This window comes from Carassius gibelio, chromosome A15, assembly GCF_023724105.1.
Source record: "Carassius gibelio isolate Cgi1373 ecotype wild population from Czech Republic chromosome A15, carGib1.2-hapl.c, whole genome shotgun sequence".
In the NCBI taxonomy this organism is placed as follows: Eukaryota; Metazoa; Chordata; class Actinopteri; order Cypriniformes; family Cyprinidae; genus Carassius; species Carassius gibelio.
Window position 1 is genome coordinate 20,745,658 of NC_068385.1, and position 12,555 is coordinate 20,758,212.

At 35.6% G+C, this 12,555-nt stretch overlaps 1 protein-coding gene across 1 annotated transcript; it reads right to left on the bottom strand.

The window, feature by feature from the left end:
• Positions 1–10,085: 10,085 nt before the first annotated feature.
• On the bottom strand, positions 10,086–11,033 carry LOC128028720 (olfactory receptor 4S2-like). The gene has a single exon (XM_052616043.1). The coding sequence runs from the start codon at positions 11,031–11,033 to the stop codon at positions 10,086–10,088; it is 948 nt and encodes a 315-aa protein (XP_052472003.1).
• Positions 11,034–12,555: the final 1,522 nt, after the last annotated feature.

Here is a 12,555-nt window from a genome sequence, read left to right on the forward strand (position 1 = left end):
AGCATAAACATGTTCCAAAACTTTTCACACGTGTAAGAACTGGCGAAAATTTACATCTGATATCAGTTCCAGAAGTGCATGTGGCAAAAAAGACTTGATACCGCCTGTAATGCATGTAATATTTAAATGGAGGTCACCTTGAGCTTCATTTTACATACATGCACGAAAATTGGTACACATGTATAACATACCATTACATAAAAAAATTTATCTTGGTACAAAATCCAGAAACCAACAGGAAATATGTAAATTAGAATTTCCTGTACGATTTTTGCAGTTTTTTGCCATTTCCATGCCTTGTACTTTGACGAACTGCTCCTATAGTTTTAATCGGATCATCTTCAAATTTGGTGAAGTCATCATAAGACCTTTGTGATGTTAATTTGCAAAGATTTTGAGTTTTTGCCAAAGAGCGTGGCCCTGGCGGCCTGACAAATTTTTATGTTTTGCCATGAAACAGGAAGTTGCTCTAACTCAGGCAAGCAATATCCGATCTGCCCCAAACGTCACACATTTGATAGGTGTTATGTCCTGAACAAACACCCATGCCCCAATTCAGTTATAGTCATATCGCCACCTGCTGGCAACAGGAAGTGACATGGTTACACTGTTTTGGACTTAAGAACATATTAAATAGCGTCAACAAGTGTTAAATTGGCTGACAACATGCTAGTAACATTCTTAAACATGCTAGCAACATTTAGTTAAATGTTAAAGCATGTTATTAATGCAGTGAAACAGGAAGTTACTGTAACTCAGTCATGCAGTGTCCAAACTGCCCCAAATTTAATTCTCTCCTGAACACATCAACATGCCCGTATTCGATTATAGTCATAGCACCACCTGCTGGAAATGTGACATGTTTAACTGTTATGGACTCATAGGAACATATTAAAAAGTGTCAACAAGTATTAAATAGACTGGCTAAAATCTAAAATATTACTAAAACATGCTAGCAGCACTTAGCTAAGCATTGTATTAATGCAGTGAAACAGGAAGTTAATGTAACTCAGGCATGCAGTGTCCAATCTGCGCCAAATTTAATACGTTTGATAAGATTCCTATCCTGGACACACCTAAATGCCCATATTTGATTATGGTGTCTTGCTCAAGGGTACCTCGACACTTGGTCAGGTGGAACCGGGGATTGAACCACCAACCTTCCGGTTTGTAGACCAACCTACATGAGCCATTGCGGAAGTGACATAGTTAACACTGTTATGGATCTCATTGAAGCTATAGTGGACTATTGTGAGAGATCGAGAAAGCGAGTGTACTTGCATTTAGAGTAGACACGCATTCAGGTCAGTCCTATATTCATAATAAAATAATCAGTTTGAATGTCCGCTGCGATTATCTTGTTCTTTTGACACAACGTTAAGGGGTTTTCCCGTGCCTATTGTCATCTGTCAGTTGCATCTTCCTTTTCTGTGATAACAAGTTTGACTCAAAGCCTTTCAATATAAATGTCCTTCTCTACCGTTTCCAGCTGACTCACTCATAAAGACAGTCTTTACCTCTATCTATTGGCAAAATAATGTACGTAACTTCTTTTGCTGTTTACGGCTGGGCAGGGACTATTTTTTTCCAGCAGAATGAATGCTTTTAGTGATTGTAAGATTACAGCAGCTAAAGAACAACACTGACAAGTCAAGTGTCAAATTGCACAACTAAAGCGAACACTTACCACCATTATGGTGACATCAAATCAAACTATTACTTTGAAACAGACATCAACATCTAAACCTCTGCTTAAATCTTAATTAGAATGTTAGGGGATAATGTTCTAATAATGTTATTAATAAACATTTTTAGAATGTTTTTAGAGAATGTTATCCTATCTTTTGAGAGAACATTCTGGGAACAAAAATAAAACTACCCGCTAAAAACATTGTTAGAACAATGGTAATGTTCTTAGAACAAAACAATTCTAGATGGGTCTGTACGTCTGATATAGACGTTCAGTGAACCTCCTTACAAGATTAAAAACTAGTTCAAAGTGGTCAGTAGAAATATTTTCAACATCATTTAAGGTTCATTTAGGCATAACTTATACTGTTTCTGGACCAAATCAACACTCTCAGGAAGCATTAGATTTAGAGTCATGTTATTTCAATGTAATTTCCAGACACTGCGATGATGAAAAAGTCATAAAATTAGCTTTGTTATTTTTTTTCATTTATAGTGCCCTAGCCTTTTAAATATACAGTACAGGAACCAAGAGCGAAATATTTGTTTATTCTGAAGATGGACAAAATACATGCAACTGAAGTATTTTGAGTAAAAACATCAAGTACTCACACACAGACATCAAGATTCCGGATATGCATCACAACAATGGTAACAATCAAAACAGCTTTATTCTGTCCCTCTATGTTCAATAGAATTGTATTAGTTCGTTAGTGCATTTCTTTATTTTGCCACTAGGGGTCAGTATCTCTTTTAATGTTTTTTGGGGGTTCTTCTTCGGTTATATTTTGCATTCACTATGACTGTGCTCTGTTGGTGATGTGTTGAGGCAGCAGGAAAAAAGTTTGTTACACGCAGTGTGAGAAAATGTCCAGAGGTGTTGACATGCTACACTCCTCTCAGACCCCCTTACATCTTTGGCTTTGACATGCCATAGTCTGTAAGTAATAAATGGCCAATTTTGTTTTTTCTAAAAGTTCTGTTACTTAAGAGGTTATTTTGACTCTTACAAGCAAAAAGATGTTTGTGATCTAAGTCAAGCTAATGTTGCTAGCTTCTGTTTGGTATGTGGTTGCACAGTTTCTTATAAGTCAATGTCAGCTCTGTTTTTTACACAACTCAGGTCGTCAAGTTGTACGTATAGGTTGTCAAAGTAAAACAAGTAAGCTTTTGTTTTTTCTGTGTAGCTTTGACCAAGGCTTGCTGAATTCATGTTCTACTAAATTAAACTAAAGAGGAAAGACCTGCTATACTTTTACAGAACAGTATTTTGAACTGCCTGTCAATCTGTGTACTGAAACTGCAATTGACTGCTGTAAATTCTGCAACCACATGGTGGCAAATTGACACAAACTGAATTATTTAAAAATGTAATCTTGTTATTCTTATATCTTGTGTAACACTAATGAGCTGATGGTATTTCAGCCATCTGTTCCATATTAATAAATCCTAACACATTCTGCACTCAAAGACCAGAATGTGAGTAAACAAGGACCTTCGGTGTTTACATAATTCACCATTTTAGGCGCCCTGAAGTCGGCCATATCCTGCCTTGAGTGACAGTTATTACACCTATTAAGAAATTCCAGAGTCACGTGGGCGAGCCTCAAAGGGGACGTGAACCCCCCCCCCTACACACACAAACAAACCTTTCTGAAGGTTCTGTATCTTCGTCATTTTATTAATATGTATTTTGAATGTTTGTGTATTGCATAAAATGGTTAATCTTATAAATTGGAAAATGTGTCTCCTCGTTTTAAGGTTCTCATGTCTCTGTAACCCAACTCCTGACCAGGTCGTAAAACTTTATGACCCCACTGGGCAACAGGACAGGAAAGAAGCCAAGTCACTGACATCTTTTTCTCAATGTATCCTAAACTATTACTTTTTCAATGTGGTCGAGTACTGGTCGAGTGGTCAAGTATTGCTTTTTGGTGCATTAGAGATTCCCCATATAAATTGGAGAATCTGCAGTTTTAATCGTGTGCTAATCAAACGTTAAATGTGTGTAATTCTGCATTTGAATGTAACTTCGTGTTTCTATCAGTTATATATGTACTGTTTGGTGTTTTTGGTATTGTCATGTTGTGACCCAACTATTCCCCTGTGTAAAATGTGTGTAAAATCTATTAATCTTGAATTACGAACTTGCTAGAATATCACTGCTGAAATCTGATAAGCCCCAAAGTTAGTAGGGTGGGGGTTTCCACAGAGACAAAGGAACTTTTCCACGCTTCAGATCGCGGACGTTCATTGGTTGTTCACGCGAAAAGAGGCGTGAACCATCCCAAGCCATAAGAGCCGACCGAACAAGGTCCGCCCCCTCTCTTCCTTTTCACACACGCTGCCCTCCTGTCGACCAACGTCGCTCCCGCTCGTGCCCATGTGCGGCCTTGGGCCGCGCTCATATCGCCATCCCCCTCAGCACAGGGACTCATGGTTCCTTCGGAAGCTGTCGTTTTCGTTGTTTTGTTTTCTTTCCTTTACTAAGTTTATTCAACTATTCGCCTCTCCACACAAGGAAGACAAATTCTGGAACATTGTTTGTTGAACCTTTCAAATACCGCGCGATTCCGCAGCAGCCCCAGGCCGAAAGACAAAGGGCCACGTTGCTCCAGCGCGCGTCGTTCTCCAGCACGCGCACGTTGGTTTTGAAAAGACCACGCTCACGCACTCTGGACACTTTGCAAGTATCATATTTCTATGGAGATTTAAATGCTGCTTTAAAGTTGGTCTGTGATTTGATTGGTGTTGGCTGCTAAGGGTTACTGTCTATGTTTTTCTTACCTGAGCTCATTCTGGGATCTCTTTCTCTCTCTCTCTGATGTATTATTAGTCAATTATTAAAAACCCATATATTCATGATTGCCTTGGCCTCCACCCCACTCACATTACGAGTCACTGAGATGTCTGATCTATAGCTACAAGCTTTAAATTTAGAAACTAAATTTATCATAATGATAGGATAATGTTTTCATGGCCAGAGAATATTTTTCCTTGAATTATAAGAAGTGATAACTTTATTGAAAATTGATAGGTCAATCTTACGGCCGTTTGCTGGACAAACCACTGTTTGATTTGCAGAAATTTACAGTAAGAGATATCACAAGAATTGATATGAAGAATATAATATTGACATATTAATGAGTAAATTACAGTGCCCTGTAATTATTTATTGGTATAGACAATTGAGCTATTTTTCATCTTCAATAAAATTTAGTGTAACTGTCATATGAGATGTATATTAATCATATTCCTGATTAATTATTCAAATTCCCTATATATCATTTGAGTTAATTATTATGTACAACCCATTGTTGTTACACTTGAGTTATGATCACTTCCAGCATTTAAATCCACAGCAATGTGTCTTTGGTTTGTTGAATAATTTATTTTTTACAAAATTTGCTTGTATGTTTACAATTTTACAAATCAGAAAAGGCCTAACGTGGCCTAATGGTTAGAGGGTTGGACTCCCAATCGAAGGGTTGTGAGTTCTAGTCTCGGGCCGGACGGAATTGTGGGTGGGGGGAGTGCATGTACAGTTCTCTCTCCACCTTCAATACCACGACTTAGGTGCCCTTGAGCAAGGCATCAAACCCCCAACTGCTCCCCGGGTGCCGCAGCATAAATGGCTGCCCACTGCTCCGGGTGTGTGTGCATTTCGGATGGGTTAAATGCAGAGCACAAATTCTGAGTATGGGTCACCATACTTGGCTGAATGTCACTTCACTCACTCACTTGTGAATATAATATTTTGCTATCATTTTATCAACTTTAACAGAAAGATGCTTACACATGAGATCTCTGGTACAAAAAGTGTGCTTTATAACACACAGTTATAACAACCAGCCACAGTTACAAAGCTAACACAAGAAGTTTGAGGACCAAGAAACCAACTAAACCAAACACTGTCCACCACAATGGTGACTTCAACTGAATCAAATATCAACATTTATACCACTGTTAATTTTAATAAGAGCTTCTCTAGAAGTCTGACAGAAATAAATTAAATCTATTGAGTGAAGCTGGTGAAGCTGTTTGTGGAGATGTTTGATCCTCCTCTGCTGAGATCTTCAGAGATCTAATGTCTTTGATTTACAGTTGATTTTACCACATGCTCAATCATCAGTTATTTCATTATTTTATAAAGATTTTTTTTCTTGACTCAAAGACATTAAAAAATGGAAATTACATTGAAATAACATGACTTTAAATCTAATGCTTCCTGGGAGTGTTGATTTGGTCCAGAAACAGTATAAGTTATGCCTAAATTAAATGATGATGAAAATATGTCCACTGACCACTTTTGAATTAGTTTTTAATCTAAACATCTGCTTAAATCTTAATTAGAGTGTTATGGGATACTTTTCTAATAATGTTATTAATAAACATTTTTAGAATCCTAAATATATTTTGTTCCTGCTCCGGGAACAAAAATAAAACTACCCGCTAAAAACATTGTTAGAACAATCCATGGGAATGTTCTTAGAACATTTTAGAACAAAAAAATTCTAGCTGAGAAGTGCTGCTCCATTTGAAACCAGGTGATGGACTGCAGGTTATTTACTGCTAATCACAGACCCGGCTTTACTGACAAAGACACGCAAGACAATCAGATGCGATTAATCATGCAGCCCTACTACAGAGTGTTCGATTAACACTGAGTTAGTGTTAAAAGCAAATTATATAATTATGTGATTAATTAAGTGCTGGTTGAGCATAAGTGATGAACAGCTGATGATATAAAGCAGAATCACTAAAGAAAAGAGAAACACAAGAACTACAACTGACTTCAGCCACAGCCTTAAATTAAATCAACTGAAATAAAAGAATACATTATATACAGTATCTCAAGATATGATTAAACAACTACACAAACAGCATCACCAGCTTCACATTAATGATGACACATTAAGAATTCAAAGAGATTTAGACGTTTTTGTTGTTGGCATTACCATGATGGAGATCAGTGTTTGCTTTGGCTGGTCTCTTGAACCTTAACTACCTAATGTTAACTTTTGTTTGGCTATCACAGCCCTGTGTTTTTGAAAACATTTGTTGTGGCAAAAAAAAAAAAAATAACTATAAAACCATCCTTAAACAATAAGTTTCCTAATTTTGCCAGTTGATTGTTGTGCAGCTATGTTCCAATATTAAGTTAGAGTTAACTAATGAACAGCCTGTTATGAAATATTGTCAAGCACATCACTCACTACAAAAAATAAGCTTTAATATGCTATAAAACACTCACATCAAGAATTAGCAAATTCATCTCAACAATGGTTATCAAGCAAGATACACAAAACATAACTCTGAACATCACAATACACATTACTAAAACTCAAGACAAAAACAAAAGCAAAAATAAAAGCACAAAGTAACAATTAAGGAAATATGTGGACAATTCAGCTGCATCATTTATTCAAGCCGCAATAAATGTTGGGAGTTATGGTTGAGTTTTGTACTGTGCTGGTACCCAGCGTACATTGCAACATGAAACCTTTGATTGTCACTATTGATGAGCTTCATATGCTGTTTCTTGATGTATGTGTGTCTAAATGATGATATAGTTCTAAAGAATCTGTGCACACTATTATTTTAGATTTTTCACAAAAAAAAAACAAACAACAACATCTCATTAAAGATGAGCCACTGAATGAGAACACACTTTCACCAACTCTTCTTCTGGGCATAAGTCCCACATTGCATAGTCCGACAATTTACACAACATTCGCCACTTGGTTCGGGGTTCACATGTAATCCTGAATGTGCTCCATCCATTTCTTTTTGAGCCTCCCTTGCAGTCACTTGTTGGGCAGGCTGAGGTTAGAGGTGATCTTGGCAGCACAGTCATCATGGCTCCGCATGACATGGCTGTACCATCGCAGGTGCGCTTCTCGCATCTTTTCCATAATCAGAGTGATTCCCATGGCTCTGGTGGACACCAATGCAGATATCGAATGGTGGTGAAGTGTCACCTCAGACAGTAAAAGCCAGAGTGTTAAATTAACAATGCTCAGAGCATATATGGTCCAACTCTAGTGTTAAAGTCAATATTCATGAGATAATTATGTGATTAATTAAGTGCTGATTGATCATAAGTGATGAACACTGGATGTTAACAAGCAGAATCACTGAAGAAAAGAGAAACACAAGAATTACTGACTTTGCACATTAATAAGCAGTTTGAATTTTATTTGTCAAAAAAAATATTATTACGAATTAATTGAGGTTTAGATGTTACAAAGCAAAATCTCCAGTGTTGATTTAACACTTTGAGTGTGGACTCATATAAACACTGAAGCAGACTTGACGTTAATGAGATAATTAAGAAGTTAATTGAGTTATGATTGACCATTGTTAAAGACACCTGATGTTAAAAAGCAGAATCACCAAATGAGAAAATCACCATTGGTGTGTCACCAACATAGTAGTCAGTGTTTGCTTTAGTTGGTATCTTGACCCTTCAGTTATTTACTTTAGAATTTGTGCGGCTGTGGAAATTGATTTGTAACATGCAGACAGACTAGAGCTAAGCCAATCATGTGGTATTTATATAACTATATTTTATTTTTGCTGTGAAATTTTAGTATCAAGATTTGTGATGTTCAGAGTAGATCTGTTTATCTGAATATGCTGTTTGTCACCGTTGTTGAGATTCATACGCTAATTCTTGTAATGTTTGTGTGCCTAATAAAAAAAAAAAAAAATCTGAATCACTTGCAAGAGAAGCTTATAAAATGTATAAAAAACACAAACTCTTTCATTGTAAAATCAAAGCCATTACAATCAATAATGGAAACATTACTTAGATAAAAGACTGTAAATTAATTTAGTGAATCAGGTCAAACAAAAAAAAACATTAAAACATAATCATTATAACCTGATGATTTTTGTTCTTGGTCACAAGCCAAGATCACAACTAAAGCAAACACCGACCACTATACTACTCTCGTTTGGTGATTCTGCTTGTTAACATCCAGTGTTCATCACTTATGATCAATCAGCACTTAATTAATCACATAATTATCTCATGAATATTGACGCTGCTTCAGTGTTACTTTAACACTCTTTTAGAGTGGGACCATATATGCTCCGAGCAGTGTTAATGTAACACTCTGGCTTTTACTGTGCACCAAACAACTAAGCAAAATCACTTAATCATTTTTTTTTAAATAAATGTGCTTTACAAACACAATAACACTAACCAGATAAAAAATAAGATGCAAAAAGTCAAAGGTCAAATGTGTGAAGATGGAAATGCTGTTTGTGGAGTTGTTTAATCATCCTCCGCTGTTTTATTTTAGCTGATTTCATCAAAAACTGTTAAGTCAGTTGTAATTTAATTTCTTTCTACTTCCATCAGTGATTCTGTTTGTTAACAGCAACTGTTCATCAGTGTCTGAATTCACTCATTAGTTTAAATTTTCTCTGTCATCTGGACTGTATTAGTAAACTCATGTAGGGAATGGTGAATGAGGGTGTAGGGTGTGATTTAAAACAGCCTCTGAGTGTCAAGTGTTGAGTGCTTTAACTTTACATTACTGCAGATGTCTACTTTCTCGAAAACAACAAATATTACCCAGAATGCATTGTTTTCTACGGGATTTACTCTAATGAAAAAGCAGTTTGTTTCTGTCAGAATGTCTTTTTTATCGCAATTATTTTAGTATATCTAAAGTGTGTCCATAAACATATTACTGAAAGAAGAATTATCTGTGATGTTAGTATAGCTATTTTCTCTTTCTATTTTCTTCTTTCTCCCACGTTTTTTTTCTCCATTCTGTCACCGATGGAGTTTCGGTTCCTTGCCGCTGTCGCCTCTGGCTTGCTTAGTTGGGGTCACTTCATCTACAGCGATATCGTTCACTTGATTGCAAATAAATGCACATACACTATTTAACTGAATAGAGATGACATAACTGAATTCAAAGATGAACTGCTTTTAACTATCATTTTGCATTATTGACACACTGTTTTCCAAATGAATGTTGTTCAGTTGCTTTGACGCAATGTATTTTGTTTAAAGCGCTATATAAATAAAGGTGACTTTGACTTTGACTTTGTCACTAGCAAGATATTAATGTTACCACCATTTTATTAAAAAGTAATAGGTAAGTCAAAGCTGTACAGATTTTATTATGGTTTACTCATTTCATCTCATACCGAAGCCTGGACACACTTCAATCAGTAAAGTAGTAAAGCAAAACTCTTACACGGAAACCTCTTGTGGTTTATTCCCTTATATGTAATAAAAAATGTTTGACAATTAACAACTAAAGTCAAATGTATATTTAAAATAATAATTTTAAAAAATACTTAAAAGCTCTAAAATCTTGCTGTAGAATGTCAAAGGCCACAGACAAGAACATAATAGTCGTTTGACTGAGTATTCACTCAGAAATTCCCACTTGTTTCTTGGAAAACAATCTAATAACGTGTTGCCGTATTGTTGACAGATTTAGTCCATAAATAAGGGGGTTTAAAATTGGTGTTATGAGTAGGAATTCTAAAGCCATAAAATTACGCACACCTTGTGGCACATTCTTTGAGCCATACCGGCTGTACAGAACATCAAAGAACAATGCAATAGCCACAATGAACAAAGAGAGCAGATGTGGCACACATGTTTGCATGAATTTATGCCTGACCTCTATAGACTTTATGCACATTCTAATCAACTGAATATATGAGCAATATATCAATACTGCATGTCCAAAGTATCCCATAATAACAATGTACCCAAACACATTATTTAATGTTGTAGAAAAACACGAAAGTTTTGCGACTGCCCAAATCTCACAATATAACTTTTCAATAGTAGAGCCACATAAAGTGAGTCTAGCTGTTAATACAATTAGAACAGACATGCAAAAAAATGGAGTCAGCCAGCAGAAAATGATCCATTCAAGAACTCTCTGATTGGTCATTATTGCATGATACTCCAGTGGTCTACATATTGCCACATACCTGTCATATGCCATTACTGTTAATGTTGAAAGGTCACATAAAACAGATGAATAAATAACAAATATCTGAATCATACATCCAACATAAGAAATCACATGATCGTCAGCTAATAAATCATACATAAATTTAGGGTAGAATCCAGCAGTACCATAAAGTGTGTTTATACACAAATTGCATATAAAAACATACATTGGCTCATGAAGTGTGTTTTGTGATATTATAGTGAAAATTACAATTAGATTACACAGCACCATTAGGGGATAAAACAGTGCTGTCAAAGAAAAAAACACATATCTGTTTTCCATTGTTTCGTTTAGACCAGAGAGTGTAAATCCTAAGACACTGGACTCATTCTCCAGCGGTGGCTGCATCTGGAATAATATGCCGTTATTATGATATTATGTTATTACGTTAGGGTTTTATTCTTTTGCAAGATGGACAAAATCTTACCATGTTCTCCAGTTGTATGTTTCCCATTGTGCTTGGTAAAGGTTTCATTTGGTTTGCTATATATGGATATTGGTCTCATGGTAATTGCCTTGATCAAAATTTCGAAAACACTTTTAATAAGCTCTCCAAAGGCTACTTTTTTCTAAAGATAAAATGATTGCATGTCTATGACAATCTATGCCCAATTGTACACAGCATTTGGCCATTTAAAATGTTCAAACATATTCCTGCTAATATGTCAGGCCACACATTTACTCAGTTATATATAGTATTAATCCTATATCATTACAACATTTTGTGCAAAGTTATTATTATTACTTTTGAAGACTTAGCAAGAACTTCCCTACCAGAGTGTCTACAGTGCACAAATCAACTAGCAAGAGATGCTGACTGTCTAATCAGATTCAAAGATTTATGTAAAGCTTCAGCTAAAGTGCTACCCCCAGGCCCGGAGATTAACTGACTGGATTAAAAAACCATAAAACACAACTGTGGGGGAATTGGAAAACGAGCCTATTTTATTTATTTATTTATTTTTAATAGTGGAGTGTTCCTTTAATAGCCATGTCCCTTTCAACTGCTGAAAAAACTAAACTCCAGTAAAAAAATGACACACAAATAACAACATGGTATAACAGTACACAGCAAAATACCATATGATTGCCTTTGTTGTGTTCTGTCTGTATGTTATAACTCAGTTACCACAGGCACACAAAATTAATAACTGAAGAGTCAAGATCCCAACTAAAGCAAACACTGACCACTATAATGGTGACACACAAATTGTGATTTTCTCGGTTGGCGATTCTGCTTTTTAACATCAGGTGTATTCAATAATGGTCAATCATAACTCAATTAACTTCTTAATTATCTCATTAACTTCAACTCTGCTTCAGTGTTACTTTTAACACCGCTTCAGTGTTTATATGAGTCCACACTCAGAGTGTTAAATTAACACTGGGGATTTTGCTGTGTACAGTAACAGTAGCAGCAGAACTTTAGTAAGCATTTTGGATTTTTTTCTAGGTTTGTGCATAAAATGGTCATAAAATTATCACTTAAAGCACATTTATATAGGGTAATTTTGGAGCAAATGGCTGTATAAAGCTAATATTTCATGTTTAATTTTCTAAAACATATTTGAGGTTGATAAATGAAATGCAAATGCTCACAGCTGAAAGTGCTCTACCTAACTTATAATTGTTACAGTTTCCTACTTCAGTGTGTTACAAACATAATTTTGGTGTCTTTGGAAAGAAGACCCTCTGGGCTTTTTTTATCAACCAGATTTGAAAATGCTTAAAAATATTAAAAGTTATAGACACTGAAGTGCCTTGAATTTAATCTTACCACACTTAAATATTTTTTTTATTTGATATAAAAATACATCAAATGAGTCCAGGAGCAATCTAGAAAAGTAATGGGTTGAAAGTCACATGTCCC

Coding starts and splice junctions, on each gene's coding strand:
- LOC128028720 (XM_052616043.1), bottom strand. CDS start 11,033: ATGCAGCCACCGCTGGAGAATGAGTCCAGTGTCTTAGGATTTACACTC.